The 21,958-nt window shown below is 41.0% G+C and overlaps 1 protein-coding gene across 7 annotated transcripts in view; it reads left to right on the forward strand.

Moving 5' to 3' along the window:
- Positions 1-21,701, forward strand: part of LOC143737152 (DNA polymerase nu-like) — a 56,887-nt gene extending 35,186 nt beyond the window's left edge. For 4 of the 7 annotated variants that reach the window (XM_077228144.1, XM_077228146.1, XM_077228150.1 and 1 more), the window contains 9 exons: positions 983-1,060; positions 11,804-11,915; positions 12,949-13,031; positions 15,458-15,589; positions 19,089-19,199; positions 19,277-19,352; positions 20,282-20,349; positions 20,778-20,839; positions 21,196-21,701. In XM_077228144.1, coding sequence (XP_077084259.1) covers positions 983-1,060; positions 11,804-11,915; positions 12,949-13,031; positions 15,458-15,589; positions 19,089-19,199; positions 19,277-19,352; positions 20,282-20,349; positions 20,778-20,839; positions 21,196-21,288 — 815 coding nt within the window. In that variant the 3' untranslated portion in view covers positions 21,289-21,701. Of the gene's footprint in view, positions 1-982; positions 1,061-11,803; positions 11,916-12,948; positions 13,032-13,398; positions 13,553-15,457; positions 15,590-19,088; positions 19,200-19,276; positions 19,353-20,281; positions 20,350-20,777; positions 20,840-21,195 lie in introns of those variants that run through there. The other 3 variants (XM_077228145.1, XR_013203626.1, XR_013203627.1) reach the window with 3 other exon arrangements.
- The last annotated feature ends 257 nt before the right edge of the window (positions 21,702-21,958 follow it).

Consider the following 21,958-nt stretch of genomic DNA (forward strand, 5'->3'; position numbering starts at 1 on the left):
ATCCAGAAAGGTTCAAACGACTATCACCACTGACAACTGGAGATTTACCCGTTGTAAAATGCAAAAGACTTCGAACTTCGGAGTGGCTACAGAAAAAAGGAGACTGCAACCGGGCCCATGCGAAAACAAGGATAAATATCGTAAGGGCGTTAAATGTAGTCGCGCACTGCTGATGTTGTTGAACATTAACAATTTGAGAAGAAAGTATAATTTGCATGGTTTGACGTTATATGATAAGTGATCGTTAGATTTAATCAGCGCAATTTACTGCAATGCTTTTTTTCCCTTAGTTGGTCAGAACAAAAGTGGATGTTACTTGTTCAAACGACATTTTCCGGTGAAAATTCTAATGTTGGTCATACTACAAAAAAGTAAAATCTGTGATTCCAAATGACAATATCCACAACGGCGCGGTGACTGACAGCCGCACATTCTCCTCGAAACATTGTATTCATCTGCGCTGTGCCGTGCTGAGGCACAACCCACATAACGTTGATAATTCCACAAATAACTGCAATTGCACATTTCGAACAGAGATGGCGACAAAGAGGAAAAACTACGGACTGCAGCTTTAAGTAAATTAAAAACACTAAAAACTAAAATCAGTCATTTTAAATGCTACAAGTAGATTTAGATGCCACCGCATTATAATGCACAGTATGAAAACAAAAGATAATTAATTTTGGGATTTGCTAAAAACAGTGTTATTCAGTTGTGTTTTTAATAATTAATGTTAAGTCCGCTTTAGATGATGGGAAAAAGTAATCTAAATGTAAATCTAAGAGAAATTATTTCACCTAACAACTATGTGTGTACTGTATCAGGCATCCCTGATTACATTCCTTTGTGACTTTAGAGCTTAAATTGTACAAGGTTTTAAACAAAAATACTGTGATAAAATATCATATATTGTGTTTAGAAGTCTGACTCATTGTATTATGTGTTTTAACTGATGATTTTATTGTTATTGGTGTGTGTATAGGAAAGAACTCTGATGTAGTGACTGTGCACCCACGTGCCATGTTCATTCCACGAGAGGGTTGGACTTTCCTCTCTGCAGGTGAGTGTCTCTGAAAAGCCAAACTTCTCTTTTCGAAACCTCTTGCTGATGTTTTATTTAGTTTGTAAAGCTTTGTGCTGTGATGTGCACCACAATAATGGTGTTTTTAGGACAAGTACTTGTACGTCTGGGTATGTGTCTGTTTGTTCTGACAGCAGTGAGTGTGTGTGAGGTGTGTCAGTGTGTTGTTACATAACTGTGTCATGGCAAGGACAGCATAACCTGCCGTAGAAGAGGCCAGCCTTCAGACCCCATGGCAATAGCGTACTCACAACCTTTGAAACAGCCTGTTCTGGCCCACAATCTCATCTTTTGGCCGGACAACAAAGTTGTACAAACCCCTTAAACTGTGTGTATGAGAGGGAGATGGGGACACAGGGGAGTGATGTGAGATCACTTAATTGCCGTTTGTCTCTTTGATATTTTTAAGCCTCAGGAGGAATCATTCATTTTATATGTTTGCTGACATATGCATAATTTGTGTGTGTGTGCACGTGTGTGTGCGCGGGGGCTGGTTCAGTAGCAGTATGAGTTCCTGTCCCTGTGGTGGCCTTGTCACATCCAATCGTACAATGTGTCCGGCTGTTTCCAGAAGGAGAACAGAAAGGCTAGAATGAGGACAAAGTCATCCCTCGTTCCCCCCTTGTCTGGCGGCCTCTTTAGAGCAGAATGAACTCCCTCTATTTTATCCCCTGCATCTCTCCTGAACTCTCCGCTGAGCCTTCAGATCAGATAATAATACTTAAATTTATCCTTTCATATCAGGTACTTTTCAACTAAAACCATTATTCCCAAGAGGCCTTGGAACCTTTTTCTTAACTGCTCCATCAGTCAATACCACCCTTCAATAAATATGTTTTACTTTCCGCTTACTGAGGATAGAGGTGCATCAAACAGCAAACTAGATAGAGCCGCAGCATTTTTGAGGGGACTTTTATTTCCGGTTGTTTTTTTTAAGCATTAAGACAGTAGTGAGAGGAGATAGAAAAGTATTGGCGAGATAAAGAGGAGAGGATGGATTCAAATCTGAATCTCCCATATAAGAACCAAAGCTTAACTGTCTGAAATATTTTTACATTTGTTTAATTATTAAATTTGAGCTGGTATAATATAGAAACAAAGGGTAGATTAGGCTTGTTTTTATACATTCATGTATTTGTTAGTTGTATTCAGTTTTTATTTTTAACCAAAACTACTAAAATTAGAAATGTTGCCTTGGCAAGAAATGAAATGAAAGTTTGAAGTGCTGTGATGTTGAAGTGCTAAAATTACTAAAACTGAAGTAAAAATAAATGAAAGCTAAATATTAATAAAACAATAACATAAAATGACAAACAAAATCAAAATTGCTAAATTTTAAATAAAGCTAAAATATATCTAAAAGCTATTTAAATTAATAAATAAATAGTATATAAATATTACTATTTATATACTATACTATAATAGCTATACTATACCAAAATAACTGTTGTTTTTTCTGTTTAGCTCAGACCAGATCAATTGCATGTCTTGTCAAATCAATCATACAGGGATCTTGCATCTGTGTGAACAGGGAAACATATCTATCTGGTATCTGAGCACTGAGCACACTGCTTATGAAGTCATGGATTTTGTATGTCTATGTTTAGACCACCTTCTAATTTATAAATCAATGTGGGACTATTTTTGCACTAAGACCAGGCTTGTCTTAACAGAGCCACTGCTTTTCAATATGTTTTCTAATAGATCTTAATTTAGCTGGCTCGGAGTAAAGGGAATTTGCTCTTAAGCCCAATTTATACTTCTGCGTCGGACCTACGCCGGAGCCTCTACGCCGTAGACTACGCTTTGGTTTTAATTTATACTTCTGCGTCGTTGTCCGCGTTGACGCACGCAGAGGGAGCATGTGAAATCCGAGGGAGCGGTTTGAGCAGACCAATCACAGCGCTTGCGTCCGCGTAGAATTGACGCGTTGTTACATTTTTGGAGAGGTGTATGTCAGGGTACGCCAAAGGGTACGCGTACTACGCACAGCCTATGACGTAGCTACGGCGTAAGTTCGACGCAGAAGTATAAATTGGGCTTTATGCCTAGATATTTAGTTTTGGACCATAGACAACATCTGGCACTAAAAGGAGAGGACATAAGAAAACTATGAATATTGGTGTTTGCTAAAAGTGATAACTTTTGCTCATACTTAAGGTTAGGGCTCTTCAAAACACCTAATTTTTAAACCATAGCACATAACTCATCTCGCACCACTTGTCTAAGAGTGTGCCTGTTCCGTTTTCTTTTCACGGAAAGGTCAACCCAGTGTACCCAGCATATTACTTGGTATTCCACATTTGTTTGTTAATTTTTCAAAAAGGATAATCAGGTAATAAACTAAGTGGCTGCACACTGGGTTGAAAGTTATTACAAATAAAATGAATCGCGCTTCCTTTTCACGTAGTAAATACCGGTCACATGTTTCACAGCACATTCCTCTCTTAAAGAGGCATTACACTATTATATACCTCAAACGTTTCTCCGTGTGTGTTACTTGCAACATTTGTAACTCTGGTTTAAGGTAAACATTTGAATTACAAAACTTCACAAATGACAACTCCACAGAAAACATAACACCTCCCACTTAAGTTCCTGATCTTGTGATCCAGGGAACTTACCAAAATCACTCAAAGGACCCTCTTTAATTATATATGCCACAGGGCCCTTAGTTTTGCACAATGTCTATGTGTAAGTGTCTGATGAAGTCACGACCGATGGAAAACCAGCTTAGTTCAATATCAAAGTTAATCACATGTCTTTGGCAGGTGTGTGGTGTACTGCCTGGGTATGCGAGGTATGGGATGTGCATGCTCTTATTTCTTCATGTATGTGCAATGTGATGGGCATGGTGGCAGCACTAGGCTTACACCAACCAGCCCACAGGGGTTTGGGCCAGGGAATTGGGCAGTGTGCAGAATGAGAGGGTTTCAGAAAGAGGCGGGTGTCATGGTGGCTGGGGTGGATGAGCTTCATCCTCCACCAGAAGAAGGACCACCAGTCTTCTCACGTCTCTTCTGATAACTGTCATGGGCAGTGAAGAACTCATCTTTTTCCGGCCACCCATCGGGGAAACAGGAAGGCCAGCACATGTTGCGATGTCAGCATCCCTGACAATTCCTTTACTGTCAGGATAAGCTGTCAGAATCCGGCCCAAACGAAACTGACCTCTCAAAGCATTTGGGTCAGCAATCCAGACGAGATCGCCGACTTTGACGTTCCTCTCCGTCCGATGCCACTTATGTAAAATAAACAGATTTGGGCCAGCTAGTTCCCTCCACTTTGCCCAGAACCGGTCCACTCTGATTTGAATAGCCCTTAGACGACGCCAGAGATGGGTCTCTAGGTCAAGCCCACTAGTGTGTCCTCCAAGCGATGCTATACCCAGTATAAGGGAGTTGGGTGTTAAATACTCGATTGAGTCTTCCTGCTCTTGAGCTCTGGCATCGATTGGGCGTTCATTTGTCAGGTTGGCTGCCTGATAGAACAGAATTTGGAGCTCCCCCATGTGAGAGACTCTTCAGCTCCTCCGAGGCTCATGAGCACCCTCTTCAAAAGCTTCACAGCAGCCTCCGCAGCTCCATTCCTGTGGGGTGCGTCTGCAGGGTGAAAATCCCACTTCCACTCAGTCCCGTTCTTAGCGGCTACATCTTCTAAAGACGTAGCCTGCAGGCAAGCTAGATTTTTATGCAGCTCACACAGAGCCGGCTCTGTCGGACCATAGTTTCCATGGATGCCCCCTCAGAGAAACAAAGCGGGAGTATGCTTGGAGGAAGCTTTCTGCCGACTGGTCATTAGTGAGTTCCGCATGGATGGCTCTCGAGGCCATACAACAGAAAACAATACCCTAGACCTTCTTACTTGACCTTCTTTTAACAGCGTCTTTCACCTCAAGGGGTCAAAAAGGTCGAGGGTTGTATACTCAAATGGGCTTGCTCTTTTGGTATGCTCTTGAGGGAGATCACTCATTACTTGCTGACACATCTTGGCTCTTTGCTTTCAGAAGGTGACACAGTTGTTCAGCACCTTCTTAACTGTTCTTCATCCCTGCATGATCCAGGCTTTCCTTCTTGTCCGTAGACAGGTAGAGGCAACACCTTCATGATTTTCTTCATGTGCCTCCCTGGCCAGTAGGGTTGCGAGCCATGACAGGCATGGGATTAGCAGTACAGCCACTCTATCCTCATTCCAGCGTTGGATTCTCCCTCCGCAGATTAAGAGTCCTGTCTTTTCCTCCTTCTGAACAACCAGGCGATCCATGGTCGTGTCCCGAAACTCAACACCATCTTGAGCTTTGAGAGCTAGATCTTTGAATGCTGTTGCTCTTTTTTCCACAGACAGGTATGGTCTTGCCTCCCACTTTGACTGAACTGGGGCCTGGCTGTTACCTAGCCAGATTTCTACTGCTTGTCTTATCCAAGCAATGGTCCCGCGTAACCGTGCAAGTGAACTGAACCTTCAGGGGTCCACAAGACGCACAGGTTCAACACTGGTTGGGCCTGACCATTTCCTGGGCTGGTCTTCAGCTGTAACCAGTGCCGAGAACGCCTTCCTCCGAAGTCCTCTTATCTTTTCCACAACAGAGGGGTTGATCTCTCTGGCAGTTTTCACAGGCCAATCTGATTCAGACAACTTCAAAAATTCTGGGCCTTACTGCCAGACTGATCCTTCAGCAAGCTCCTCAGGGGATGCCTCCCTTGTGATGAGGTCGGTGACGTTCTGTCTTCCTTCAACCCACCTCCAGCTCTCTACTGATCCAGCTTTTTGGATTTCTCCAAACCGGTTTGCAAAAAATGTCTGATAGCCATAACTATCTTTCTAGATGGCTCCCAGGATTGTCTGACTATCGACAAAATGAATCCACCGATCGACCTTGATGTAGCAGTGCTTCTCGAAGTATGTTTTTAGGCGGGATGCAAAGACAGCTCTGCACAGCTCTGCTTTAATGACATCACCTTTCTGGTCTAGAGGAGTGAACTTGGCCTTTGATTCAACCAGCTTCACTATGACTCCATCTTCTGTCTCCCACTGTAGGTAAAGAACGGCTCTGTAGGTAGCTTCACTACCATCGGAAAACGTGATCCCCATTGGGTGACCTATGGCTCCAAAGGGTGTAAGACTCCTGTCGAATCTAAGTTGGCCAATCCTCACATATTGCTCAAAGAGTTTTATTGCAGCCTCTCGAAGACGTGACGAAAGAGGATCATTCCAGGTGCCCTTGGAGGGATGGTCTCTTCCTGCTTCCTGAAAGGACTCTCTTATGAGCATCACTCCTCGCTGCTTGGCAGGTGAGGCCAGACCGATGCGGTCATAAAACCCTGCGATCTGACTTAGCAGCATGCATCGGGTGAGAGGGTTGGGGGTGCTGCCTCTGATCTCATCCTCTTGTAGATCCAGACCTGTCCTCATCTTTCCTCTCCTCCTTGAGAAGTTCACTGACGTCAGCACACAGAGTTTGTCAGATTCGGGTTCATATCCCAATCCCAGTGCCTTGTTCTCCTCGTCCCATATCTGGTTGGGGAATATCAGAGTCTTGGGCTCTGTTGACCTGATGTTGCTGAGGTCAGTGGGTTTTCCACTCCTCCCACTTTGGTCTGTCAGGACCCAGGGCTTGAGGGAGAAGCCACCTGCTTTTAAGATTTCTTCCACTCCTTCAGTCATCCTGACCAGAGTTTGGAGATCATCATGCAACCTCAAGATGTCGTCCACATAGCAGTCCTCTATCAGGATCTGGCACTCTTCAACCATGGATTTGAACTGAGGCAAGTTTGCCGTCTCTCTTATGGCAACCTGAGTGATGCATCCAGCAGGATTGTCGCCGATGTTGACTCTGATGACGGCAAACACACCGATTTCATCTTCGGGGTTATCCCTCCAGAGGAATCGATGGAGGTGGACGACCTCGTCCTTCAGCCACACTGAATTATATATTTTCTTCACACCGCCAAGGGCAGCCTAAAATCTGCTCCTGAATCTATGCAGGACACCTCGGATCGGGGTGTTCAAGCTCAACCCTCTGAACTCCTGGCTACTGTTACAGACTATCCTCACTGGCGTTGAGCTAGAATGAGGATTCGGGGCAACCAGATGGCTGATGTACCAGATTGGGCCGTTCCAGCCTTTGATCTTTTCCTTTGTGAGCTCGATGGCTGCTCCTCTTGATACCATCTCGCGAATCTGCTCTCCATATGCCGCTTTCCACTCAGGTTCTTTTGCCAGCCGAACCTCTGTGTTCTGGAAAGTTGCTACTACTGCTCGGCGGTTATCTGGCAGAATTGCTGGGCTTACTTTCCATGGGTAGGCCGCATCCCAGTGTGGGGCATCGCTATGTTTGTCCGCTAGCACATAAGAGAGGCAGTCCTTTATTTTTTCTAAGTCCCTTTCTTCTCCAAGGGTCATCTCTTTGCCTCCCGGAGGGCACTTGCTGCACTTGCAGCTCCCGCATTTCGGGTCACATGCTGCTCCAATACTATCCCACTTGAACCACTCAAACACCTCCTTATTCGTGACAGTGGTGTTGCTGAGGGTCACTTCATCCATCCTCGTTGGGTCCTCACTCAAGTCTTTGGTGTCCACCAGGACCTCCTTGTACACCCTTGAGGATGTTCTCATAGACCTTGCAAAGTGAGTTTCAGACTGGTGCAGCATTAGGTCAACCACCTCATAGAGATAAGGGTGAGTACCGCCAACAGTTTTGCCCAATAGGCCATCCCACAGTGCTAGATCTCCCTCCAACTTGAACGGTTGTGGAACTAGCCGACCTTCCCTGTGGCTGATCAGAAGATCGGTGTTCTCAGGACGAACCAGCTCTTCTGCTGTGACGTCAGGAAAGTTCTTTTCCAGTTGATGCGTAGTGGCAGGCCGACTTATCTCCGCAATATTCTCCAGGCTGTAGCAGAGCAGTTTGTGCTCCATTACCGTCCCCTTGATGGTCTTCACTCTTAGTCGCAGGGAGTACCTCTTGGTTATGACTGTCATTTTCGTCCCTCCTATTCCGTGACAACTAACTTGATGCGTTCACCAATCAGTCCAAGGCACTGGGCAGGGTTATTTGTTATATAGTTGGTGTCAGAGGTAAGATTAATAAGAGTGCCTATCAGCTGGCCTGAGTTAGTTGTCACTTCCAATAACATCATTATAACTGGGTACTCTTTCAGTCCACCCTTCAGCAGTGCAGATCATAGGTAGGCCCTGAAGGTAGGCCCTGAACCTCATCGGATATCTTCAGGACAGTTTTTGCCTTGTTCCCGAAGGGGTTGTCAAGGTGCTGAACATTTCATACGCCGATGCACAGCTAGACAGAACCAAGTCTTTCTTCACCCGGTCACCAAGACTTGCCAGGAGGTGGAACCTTGTAACAGCAGCCTTCCTCAGTGGGTCTCACAGCTGTTCCATCTCTTCCCACTCAGCCTTCCACCGATAGTAGTCGGTCATGTCTCCCGAGAACTTGGTCAGGCGTGACCTTTCAAGACTGATCTGTGGTCTGAAGCCGTACGCCCCGAGATGCAGGCCAGGGACGCTTAGTTGTGGTGCATATGGAAACGCAGGTGCTCCAGTACTGTATACAGGTGTTACACTGGGGATTTGGGGCCGCGTGCTAACTCTAGTGGGCTCCTCGCCGGACTTGCTATGCTCTTCATTAGTACCTGCTTCTTCAACCTCTTGTCTCCCGTCGACCTCTTCTACCCGCTTCAACTTTTGCCAGCTCCGTACCCATTCATGCAGTCTGTTGACCAGCTTGTATAGCTGCTGCTTATACACTGTTGTCTTGGCTCCAGGGACAAGACCTTCCCATTCAAACACCTTCTGCTCAAGCATTTTGATTCTCTCCACCAGGTTCTCTCTCAGGACTTGAAAGTCGACGTCCTCCTTCACATCAGTGTCCTCCACTTCAGTACATTTCTCCTCTGCACCGTCGGCGTACAATTTAAGGTTGACATAGGTGAATTTGGACCATAACGTCTCCTTAGCGAGCTGGAGCGTTTCTGTATAGGTGGTAAAGCACGACGCCACCGTTTCTCCTCTACATTCTTTTTCTGTTTTTTCTTCCTTGCTATCCACTTTTCCTAGAGCATCAACATATTCGAGTCCAGTGTCGTGCAGCTTTCCAAAGTCCACACCAAGTGCTCTGATCTCGTCAATAAGCACTCTTTTTTTCTAGGAGGTCTACAGTGAGGGACAACTTTTTGGCTCTCTTGCTAAAAGAGCTCTATGCTGTTGAGTGCTTTCCTTTTAAGGCCATTATTCTGCCGAATCCATCTTCCTTTCCCTGCACTGACCAAGACGCTATCTCACAGAGGCGTCTATTCGGCCTGTTCCTCTTCACTTGGTGCTCCTTCACTGGTCAATGCTGATAGGGCAGTGGCAAACTTGGCTTAACGCTCTCGAACCTTTGGTTTATTACTGTTCCGTTTTCTTCCCACGGAAAGGGCAACCCAGTGTACCCAGGATATTACTCAGTATTCCACATTTGTTTGTTTATTTTTTTCACAAAGGATAATCAGGTTATAAACCAAGTGCCTGCACACCGGGTTGAAAGTTATTACAAACTAAATGAATCGCGCTTCCTTTTCAGGTAGTAAATACCGGTCACATGTTTCACAGCACATTCCTCTCTTAAAGAGGCATTACACTATTATATATCTCAAACGTTTTTACATAAGTGTTACTTGCAACACTTGTAACTCTGGTTTAAGGTAAACATTTGAATTACAAAACTTCACAAATGACAGAACTCCACAGAAAACACAACAGTGCCATTGATTTTCCAGTCGATATGGCGAAAAAATTTATAAAATCAACAGCTAGCTATATCTAGGGACCAGAATATCATAGACACCTGAGACCAGTAAATAACCACCCAGAACATCTTCAAGGTGGAGTCACATTAGCGAAATTTTGTATACATTTTGTGGGTAGAGAATGATCCATTGTCAATAGTGTAGCAATGCATGAAGCAGCTTTAAGCGTGACCAATGTGGACGTCCAATGGGAATTTTTCTGCCATCACAGAAAAGTATTGTTTGTGTGGATTCCCATTGAAATGACTAGATTTTGTTCACAAAATGTCGCTGATCTTAACACAACCTTACCATCATGATGGAAAATTTTGCTCAGGCAAGCTCCACTCTCATTTTCTTCTGAATTCTAGTTGGTTCCATGGTTTATAAATGAGGTTTTAATTAGAAATGCACACGATCAAACAGCAATTCTAAATCAGTAAGTCAATATATTTGCCTATAAGTATTCAGCCAGTCTATTGCTTTTAACTGTTCTGTGTGCATGGAGTTGTTGACTTCATATGTTAAATACACATGCTACCTGCTGCAACCTTCATTTTTATCATTCTGGTAACTGAAATAAAAAGATATGCTGACACAAGGACATTGGCATTTAATAAACTTCTAATAAAAACGTGAAGCTAGTACAGGAATAGATTTAATCTGACAAACTTCCCTAAGTAGCTCTAAATGGAATACAGTTATGGTGATATGCATATATACTTTAGGCCTATTAGATGAATCTTTTCTTTATTCTCTGTTATTTTGTTTCTAGCCATCATACCACTGGAAAAGATTGACTGTGGCTCATTTAAAGAAGCTCATTTTGGACAAAGTTTAATGTAGTTTTATCCAAGGTTGCCACCTTGTCCTCATTGAAGCATCAAACTATCTTAAATGATTGATGTTGTCCTATTTAGCTTAAAAAAAATTCTCTTCAAATGTCTCAATGGTTGAAGTTTAAACTGTAATTTAATTTCATAATATTCACTTTATTGTTCTTTCCATCAAAAGACATAAGATACACATACTGCCTCAAGCCTGGTTAGTCAGGATTTCAGGTTTAATTAATGTGGCTTTATTAGACTCAATTTATAAAGAAAGGACTATGGAATATGAGCTGACATTATGTCATGCCATTTGACTCTGTCACGTATCAATAGCAGAGGAAATGACACATAATCTTCACTGGCTTTTCGACTGACACTGTCCCCCGGCTTGGCCGCATGCTGTTCTTTCATAATTAGATTCACACTGTTCATTTATTCATTATCTATTAATGTTCTGTTATCATACTTGGGGAAACGCATAAACAAATTGATTTGTCTTCATTTGTCCATTCGACCGCTCAGTTGATGGACAATTTAGATCAGATTAACTTTCACTTGAGCTGCTGCTTCTGCCAAAGATGAGCCACTTCTCCCTCCTAAAGGAAAGTAACAACCAAATAATTATTTCTCTTCTCAGAATCTCTCCTACCCTTTTTACCTTAGTAAATAAAGCTCAGCAAACTCTCAAATTACTTGATATAACGGTTTAAATCCAACATAATTAAACACTAATACACGGCAAATAGTTTATTTCATAGTCCAAAAACAGGATATGGCACTGTGTTGGGTATGTATGAAGGTGAGTCAGTGCTGCTCTGGCAGTCACTTCAGTAAAAACACACATACACACACTCTCTGTCCCTCTCACTCATACAGTCTTTATCCTCCCTTAACCTATCCTTACTGATCCTCTCTCATATTCTCTTTTATCTGACGGAGAAGCTGATAGGTGCATTACTGTTCCTACTGACACTGATGGGAGAGATGCCATCATTCACTGCTAACTTCTCCCCCTTTATCTTGTTATAAGGAAGAAGTTATAAAAAATGTTGTGTGGTTGAAGTTTAAATTTGGAGGTCATTATGACATCTGTCTCTGTGTGTTTTTAGATTTCTGTCAGGTGGAGTTGCGTCTCTTGGCTCAACTGTCAGCTGACCCACAGTTACTGAGAATCTTTCAGAACCCTGAGGCAGACGCATTCACTATGCTGGCAGCCCAATGGTGGGTAAACACACCACAAGAGTGTCACATCCCAACACTTATACAGAACACATATTTGCTTCTCTCATTTTGATCTTTACATATTTGTTTTTAGAGACACACATACACTAAAATGTTTGGGGTCAGTAAGAAAAATGAATACTTTTACTTAAGAACTATCACAGAATCCTGAAAAAATTTATCAACATCAAATGTGTACACATAAATATTAAGCAGTTTTCAGCATTGACAATAATTATAAGAAATGTTTCTTAAGCACCAAATCTGATGGATCATGTGAAATTTTAGTTTTGCCATCACAGGAATAAATTAAATATTAAAATAGAAACCCATTGTATTTTAAACTGTTATAATATTTTACAATATTACTACTGATGTCTTTTATATTTTAATGAAAGTGCTAGGTAATTTTTTTTAATTGTGTTGATGCTAACAAATTAAACAATATTAGTCCCAGAGAGTAAAGTAAAAAGTGTTTAAAGAATGCTAGATGCTCCATTTGTCACACACATGAAGGGTAATAAACAGGCTGTCAAGAGGGCAGAGTCCTGCAGTACCAGTCTGTGTTTTTCACCCTGCGGCTGTGTGCAGTGAACCAGACAGAGAGCAAGACAGAGAGGCAATCGAGAGAGATGAGAGCCGATCAGTCTGATGCTCACATCTCCACAGTTACGATAGCACACGGAGACAGGCCTGTCAAGACAAAGTGTGATGTGATTGCTGACATGAGCCCTATGTGTGTGAGGACGGATTCTTGCCCCCACTCTGTAACTTACTATCTAATGACCCCAGATCCTCCCAGTGTTTCTGTGGGTATGTGCCTTATTTTATGTTTGTGTGATGCTTACCACAAAGAGCCAAGATTTTGATATTATAAAGTCTAAGTGTTGGCTAACACTAGCCGCGGCTCTAATGCAGTAAGACATCTGCTGGCAGCCCCTGATTCCCTGTCACAAACACTGATGCCTCCAGCATACCAGCACTACTGGCACTTTCATTACATAAATGTCTATGTCTCTGTCTCTGTCTTTAGGAAGGGTGTGAGCGAGGACACAGTGAGTTTGGAGGACAGAGAGCATGCCAAGCGTATCGTCTACTCTGTGGTTTATGGAGCTGGTGAGAACTATGTTACCCATAATGCATGCATGCCATCCCCTCAATCTAGAGAAATAACAGAACATTTTAATATTCATTATTTATTTTAATTGCAACTCTAGCCTTGAATAGTGCTGTAAGCAATTTGTTTTTTTGCTAACTTTGACAACGCAACCTTCTCTCCAGTGGCTGTTGCAAGCAGTTTTGTGAAGTCTTGCATGCTGCCATCTTTGCTCATGGCGACTCCCTTGAGCTGCAAATACCATGTTACTAATTACTGTTGAGCAGCAAGAAAACAACACCCCGACAGCACTGAAAGAACGTGCACAGTCCCAAGTTGGAGTAAAACACAAAAATATTTATCTGTATTTGAATATCATCCTGACAGGAATAGCTTATTGTTCATAGTGGTTGCTAGCAGAGATCTCCCAGAATCTGGCTTCCATGACTACAACATGAGAAGAATCTTATTATATGTGTGTGGAGGAGAGAGAGGGACTGAAGGAGGGTGTCACTGTTCTACTTTACTTTACTTTAACTGGGTCAGCTTGAACCTACCTCTGCTTTTTTTCTCTCTTTTATATTTTTCAGTCCAGCGTCTCACCAAGTGGCTCACTAAAAAGTGTTTGTGAGCGTTAAGTTGCTAAATAAGACATTTATTGCACTCTTACAAAGACACAGAGCTTGATGCAATAGAGCGAAACATGTTCATTTCTACCATACTGTCATTAGGAAAACTGGGAAATAGAGACAGCATGAGAAAGGCAATATGGAATGACAGAGTGCTGGTAGAAAGTGAGTGAGAGAAGAGGGGTGAGAGCGCCACAGTGTCAGCATATGTTGATAATCTTGCAGAATGCGATGGATTGCCATGGTTACAGAATGCTAAAAGGGGGTGTACCATGGAAGATAATCAAAAACAAACACACACTCTTAGGTGAGGGGGAGGGGTGGACACACATACACACAATTGGGTCAGACTATAAGAGGCTAACAATTGAGTATCCCAGAGAGAAGGATGATTTAGAGGTGGAGAGGTTGGAGTAATTATGCAAAAGGAGGAGCACCAGAGAGCAAATGATCTCAACGAGTGAGAATGCAGACACACACTCTTCATCACTTCTGCGTACCTCTTTCCATCTTCATCTCACTGCTCACATGCTTGATATATTCACTCTCCATCTCTGTCTATAAATAATCTCAATTACAGGCAGACAGAAGGTCAGATGAAAATGAGCCTGAGTCTCGCTTATATATGAACTCTGTCCTATGTTATTCAACAGGTCACTTTGCGTAAAGAAAGTCGCTTGTAATGGCGACTAGTTGTTACTGTAGTTGGACTGATGCCAAATTCTTTGTATTTTGATTGGTTGGAGTAATGCAAGTAGCTACCCTATGTCTGATGCTACAGTGTTTCTTCTGTATTTATTTGTGCTGCTTTCTAAGCATCACTGTTATTATCAACACTATAATTAGGGTTAGAGATCTGAACCAACCATTAGACCTTAGTATTGAACTATGGCACACAGCTTACTTGTGCTGTGGACATGATAATGCCATAAATTGTGTGGCGTAATGAAGAAAGGTGTGCTGATGATGACTTAGAATTTTTGCCTGATGGAGAATAAAATGGAGTAAAAAAACTCAGTTTACTGGATGTAAACTCATGGACTTACCACTGCTGTTCAAAAGTTTGGGGTCAGTAAGATTTTTTTGTGTTTTTGGAAGTAAATTTTGCTCACCAATGCTGGATTTATTTGATTAAAAACAGGAAAAAATCATATTTTAAAATATGAATACAATTTTAAGTAACTTGTCTATTTTAATATATTTAGAAAATTAATTTAGTACTGTGATGGCAAAGCTGAATTTTTTGCATCATTCAGTGTCACATGATCCTTCAGAAATTATTCTGATATGCTGATTTGGTGCTCAAGAAACATTTCTTATTGTTATTATCAGTGCTGAAAACCGTCGGCTGCTTAATATTTTTGTGGAAACAGTGATGCATTCTTTCAGGTTTCTTTGATGAATAGAAAGTTTAAAAAAACAATTTATTTGAAATCGAAATCTTTTGTAACACTATAAATGTCTTTTTTTTTTCAATATAACGTTTCCTTGCTAAATAAAAGTATTAATTTATTTTTAAAAAAATCTGAATGACCCCAAACTTTTAAACTACAGTGTACATGTTATATCACATACTACACATCAGAAGTTATAGTTAGTGGTCAAACTTAGTGCTCTCATGTTTTTGTCACATTTGTTGTCATGGTAGTTGCTGCCATAGCAACATTGGTTTTATTGGCACATGAGTTTAGCCTTTTTCTCGCCAATAATTCTGTGCCTCACCTCATTGTGTCTTTTTTTGTCTCACCTTGAACTGTTTTAAGCTTGGAATATTTGCTGTTGTCCACTGACTCTCTCTCCCTCTTTCTCGCACACAGGAAGAGAGCGGTTATCTAGTATTCTGGGTGTGAGTGCAGAGGAGGCTGGCCGTTTTCAGGAAACTTTCCTACATACGTACAGAGAAGTGCCGGCCTTCATCCAGGACATTATCCAGCACTGCCACGAACACGGTGTGTGTGATAAATGGAAAGTAGAAACTAGGCAGAGCAGCACAGCAGCTGATGCTCACTTACAAAACTCACTGTGTTTAGAGCTGCCTTTAGGACACACTTTTACTGATATTACACACATCATGGTTTTTACACCACTGTGTGAACTTCACACAAAGTCGCTCACACTCATTCTTTCACTTCTCTTACTGCGTCTCACAGTTACGTTTCCTGCTGCCATTTATATTCTATCTAAGTTCTCCTCATTGTTGCTTAAAAAGATCCAGCAGGCAGGTTACTGGCTATATTTACTATTATTATCAAATTTGAAATTTAAATTTAGTTTGGTGTGATGTTTTGGCTTGATAAATGATAATACATTGTATGCCAATGCAGAATAGAGAAAAATACAAGGCAGTTAAAGCTGCAGTAGGGAGTTTTGAGAAAATGTTGACTTAGCCTGAAAATTTGAACAAGCACAACTTACAGGACCAACCCCCTTGCTCTCTGCTGCGCTACAGCCCTCCCTCCACAGCTCCTCCCCCACAGCTCCTCCCTCCACAGCTCCTCCCCCACAGCTCCTCCCTCCACAGCTCCTCCCCCACAGCTCCTCCCTCCACAGCTCCTCCCCCACAGCTCCTCCCCCACAGCTCCTCCCCCACAGCTCCTCCCTCCACAGCTCCTCCCTCCACAGCTCCTCCCCCACAGCGGAGCCTGCCGTGAACGCGCAGGCTAGTAAGCAGGACCACCGATGACGGCGGATTATAAACAGTTATGGAACATTCACTAATAGGGACGAAACATCAACAATATGCTTTACATTGACTATGGCCTTCCCATACTTTGACTACAAACTTGGTCCTCAAATCATTATGTATTTTGCAATACATGTAACTTTAACGTTGCACTCTTTCTATAAGTTATAAATAGCTACTAAGATAACGTTAAAGGATTAGTTCACTTTTAAAAAAAACTTTTGCTGATAATTTACTCACCCCCATGTCATCCAAGATGTCCATGTCTTTCTTTCTTCAGTCGAAAAGAAATTAAGGTTTTTGATGAAAACATTCCAGGCTTTTTCTACATATAATGGACTTCAATAGGACACAAACGTTTCAAGGACCAAATGACAGTTTCAGCGCAGCTTCATAGGGCTTTAAACGATACCAGACGATGAATAAGGGTCTTATCTAGCGAAACGATCGGTCATTGGAGCTTTAAGTAGAAGTAAGCTAACATAAAAATAGTTAAGTATGAATGATTAAAAGCTAACATATAATGAAAAGATAATATAGTAATGGCATATATAGGCTTGGGAAGATTTGAAGCTACGTCTTTGTCAGGCATTGTCAGATTGAGTCTGACAGTAAACCGTTATCTTACTGCTGTGATGTACAGTGCTTTGTGTTTACTTTATATAAACTGGTTAGTAGTAATAACCAATGGGTATCTTTTAACTGGCAATGGAGTGGAAAATTATTGTCCTTGAAAAATCTTTTTCATGTCAGCTGAAATTTAAAGGAGACATGAATATTATGGGAACTAAAAGAGAAAGCATTCCCTCTTACCAATGAAAAATTACTGAGACTTTGACAGTACCTTTGCTATCAAACATTTCATAATTTCACTGTATTGTATTGTATTGAATCAGAAAATCAGTCGGAATGAATCAAAAATGTATATATTTATTGTCAGTGTTCCTGTTCTAATAGCTGATGATCTCGTTTATTGCATTCTGTAAATTCACATATAGGTTATAAAATGAGTGAAGTGCTCAAAGTTACTCATCAAACAGGCACCTCAGAATGTGAAACTGAAGGTCCAGGACTGCAAGTTCCAGCAAGTGCGCTCATTACACAATCAATACTGGAGGTATTGACATGCCTGCACAGCAACAAAACACCTGCTATCATTTTGCTGGGAAATTTATCAGGTTTTGAAAGGGAGGAAAGATATTCAAGAAAATGATATTGAGAAGGGCTTTAAAGCCTGAGCTTTCTCTCGCAGTAATCTGTTCTAGAACAGGGTGTTCCAGTAGGAATCTGATATAGTCTAATCTTCTGTTCAGGGAGACTTTATGTGCTGACTTTTGATTTGGAGAGTTAATTTTATGTAGTTTAATGTGAAAGAGACAAGACTGATACAGGATCTTTCTCAGAGGTGAAAAGTAAAATTACTTATTACCTGCTGATGCATGCTTTGATGGAGGGCCTGAACTACAATGACCCCAAACGGTATTTGGAAACTTAATGGGATAGTTCATCCAAAAATGATTATGTCATCATTTACTCACACCCATTTTATTCCAAACCTGTATCTTACTAATGTGAAACTATTAAAGAAGATATTTTGAGGAATTACAATTTTTTTTTGTCCATATGATGGAAGTCAGTGGTCACCAAAATAGTTTGGTATCAACATTATTCAAAATATTTTTTTTGTGTCTCGCACAAGGACAGAATTTTCTTTTTGGGCGGACTGTCCCTTTAAGCTACAAAGGTAAAAGCTAAAAACGTATGCGTGTCATTTCATGAACAAAATATCCAATTAAATTACATTTATTTTCAAAGAAATATAACACAAACTCACTTATGATGCAATAACTTTTACAAAAAGAGGTTTGGACAATTTCTGCTTGTCAAATAGTATGGTAGTTAATCTGACCTGCTAGGGCGCCTGCCTGAATTTGAGGGTAGTTGATGTCATACATCCTCTGAAATGGTCACAGCTGGTTAAAACTGCAAATACGGTTTTATTGTATTTTGGTTTTATATAATGCAATGAAATAAATTGAAGTGTCTTAAAGGGATAGTTCACCTAATAACGAAAGTTCTGATGAAACTTGTGTCGTTCCAAACCTGTGACTGACTAACTTCAGTGGAATCTGAAATATTTTATTTATTTTTAATATTAATTTATATATTTTTTTGGCCATATAATAAAAATTGTTTGTTGTTTTGGACTCCACTCTGAACTATCCCTTTAAGTGTCCAAATATATGTGGCCACTGTATGTTACTTCAGTACACAAACTTTGTAATGTGACACATACGGGTGATGACTTACTGTCATACATTTCGATGAGGCTAACATTTCACATTTGCCAAAACTCACAGAAACAGGCAGCACACGTGCTCATAATCCTCAATAGCAGAGAAACACAGTAGCACATTCCAGTGATGTGTCATTAGTGTTGTCAGTACGTATGATGCGCCCACACTGAGCCACACACATTCCTGAACAGTGTTACACATATACATGCAGTGGTCTCTCTTTGTGTCCCATAACTCCTGGCGTCTCTGTGCTTCTGGGAAAAAGATTTTTCAAATGAGTCCACCAGCTGACCTCACTCTTTTCCATCAGGGGTTTATGCGTAAAGCTTGACCTATTGTCTGCCTTACCCCGGAATGCATTGGCATGAGTGATTCGTAAAGAGTCTGTGTGTGAATGAGTGACTGAGTATAATAAGGTTGAAAGTGTGTATAAGTTGCTGTGTATGTTCTTTCTTATTGATGCCTTAGGTTTTGTGAAGTCCATAATGGGAAGGCGCCGTTCCCTCCCTCACATTCACTCTGCTGACTGGAGCCTTCGAAACCAAGCAGAGAGACAGGCTGTCAACTTTGTACTACAGGGTATTGTGTGTTTCTACTTGTGTTTGTAATGTGTGTGGCATTTGTGATTGTCACAATGACTGTGTGTGACCCTTCAGGCTCAGCTGCAGACCTAGCCAAAATGGCCATGATCAAAATCTGCTCTCAAGTGTCTTCTGCCTCTTACACTGCCAGGTACATCCATCCAGTTTTCCACTCCCTCTCTTATAATCCCATGTGTATCTTAATGATATATTTTGTATCTGGGAAATGTGGTAACATTTTACATTAAGTTTCAATTAGTTAAAGGGATTGCTCCCCCTAAAAACTGCCATCATTTACTCACCATCATGTTGTTCCAGACCTGTATGACTCTTCTGTGGAACATAAAAGAAGATACTTTGAAGAATGTTGGTAACCAAACTGCTTTGGTGACCACTGACCTCCATTGTGTGATTGAATAAACACTGAGAAATGCTGTTTCTTTTATCTTCCACAGAAGAAAGTCAGTCATACAGGTTTAGAAAGACATGAAGATGTCAATAATGGCAGAATTTTCCTTAGTGCATTAGGCATCATTCACTAACAATGAACAGTACTTTTGCAGCATTTATTAGTCTTGGTTTATGCTAATTTAGACATGCTAATACATTTTTAAAATTACAAGTTAATAAATTATATATATATATATATATATATATATATATATATTATTATTATTTCTTCTCAACAGATATCTTTACTTTCTCTTTCTGCATATCCCTTGATATTCTTTCTCTTTCTCTCTTAGCCTATCTGTGTGAATCACTCAACTTGCAGTGCAGCTCTATATTACAGTCATTTATCTTTGTTAGCATCTCTATCCCTCCCTCTTCATTCTATCTCCTCACCCCTCCCTCCAAGTCTCTTTCGATTCCTCTCAGTGAGTATTAGGAGATATGTCTGCAGTAGATGGCATCCAGACCGATGTAGAGCAATAAGATTACTGAACCTTTTAATGTAATATTGGCGTCACATTCCAGAAACTAAACGCATCATGGTTTAGTGGTCATGGTCTGGTCATTATATCCCAACGTTAAGATTGATAGTTCTGTTCTAGTTTCTGTGTGACTTGATCTTTTTAGGCTGGTGGCTCAAATCCACGATGAGCTGCTGTTTGAAGTGGAGATCTTACAATTGGAACAGTTTGCTGGTGAGGGTAACCTCACATGTCCTGTTATATGAACATGAAAGGAATATTCTGAGTGAAATACAAGTTAATTTCAAGTTCTGAGTAAATTATCTCTGAATTATTTTCTGTGGTAATCAGTATATAAATGTTAAAATAAGACTATTATAGTTTTTATTAATAATTTGATTAATTTGATAATTTGAATTTTGCTTTTTAAAATATTTATATTTTAGTTTAATTTTGTTACTTTTATTAGGTCCCTGAAACACAATCAGTAAGTTTAACAAAAATGTTTTAATAATTTCAGTTAACTCTAATAACTAAGCTGGTAATTGACATTAAGATGCAAATGCTGTCAAAAGAGCATAACTAGTATTTTACCCAGAATATTAGTTTAGAGACAAAAAGTGATTTCCCTTCAAAATTGTGAATCTTATGTTGGTGAACAGTGCTGGTGAAGAAGACCATGGAATCTCTTCAGCACATTGCAGATTTGGAAGTGAATATCTCTGTAAGTGAACTTCCACACAGCTTTATTTAAAAGACAATTATTTATCTTAGTATGAAGACGAGCTTCTGGATGTAGAGAACATGCTGTGATCTATTCAGAGTCTTCCTTGTTCTTTTACAAGCATTTTATTGCTCTAATAGAAGCCTTAATCATATCAGACAGACTATCAAACAGATTTGTCTACTAGAAAAGCGATTTGCTGTGTCACAGCGTTTGTTGGTAACCTAATTAAGCTGAATTACATTTCCAGATGGCCTTCCATCCTTTAATTTACTATAAAACTGAACGATGCAGCAGATGTAGGTCAAAAGATATAGAGGATCTAGTGATGGTAGTTCATTTCTTTCTATTCTCAGGTGCCTCTCAAAGTCTCACTGTCCACAGGACGGTCATGGGGCTCAATGTGTGAGATGAACCTCCCCTGCACCACTACAGCTACTTCTGTCTGAGTCTCCCACTCTTCCTCGCCATCCCGTTACTATGGTAACCGAGCAGCTGCAGTTCTCAATTCTTGTTACTTGCTGATGTATCCGAGGGCAACGGGAGCAGGCTGGATCGTACCAGTTTCTCTTTTGGGGGGCTTCCCTTCATTCATTTCTAGCCTTTCACTGTTATTCTGTTCTTCTCTCTGTTCAGAGGTTTATATCTCTTTGCATGAGAATGGAAGTAGCTAGTAAATCTTTGTTCATTTTCAATGTTTGTGCATCTTATATTCAATTTATCTGTCAACTCACATATTCAGTGAATAAATAAATATGAGCCTCTGTCCAGAACAGGCTTAATTTCAGCTGTATTACTGGCAATGCTATCTGTTTCTCAGCTGCTATGATGAATCGTCTGTCTCCTGATGAATATTAATAAACTCAGTCCTCATTTAGTGAGTCTCGCTCACTCCATTTTAAACCTGTTAATCTTATCTCTTCCGTTTCCACGGCACCTCACAACTCGTTCAGCAGCTCCCACTGGCCTTTCTCACGTGTACACAGTCCACATACATACTGACCCAGATTTTCTTGTCCGTTTGGGGCGTCAGATCTTATGCCCCTTCGCAATGCCCCCTATCAATACAAACACACCCTTGAAAAATGTTCCAGTCTCTGTGCTGGTTGTTGTGTTTTT

The sequence above is a fragment of the Siphateles boraxobius genome, unplaced genomic scaffold, assembly GCF_051911475.1.
Source record: "Siphateles boraxobius isolate OS27281-9 unplaced genomic scaffold, OSU_SipBor_1 130, whole genome shotgun sequence".
In the NCBI taxonomy this organism is placed as follows: domain Eukaryota; kingdom Metazoa; phylum Chordata; class Actinopteri; order Cypriniformes; family Leuciscidae; genus Siphateles; species Siphateles boraxobius.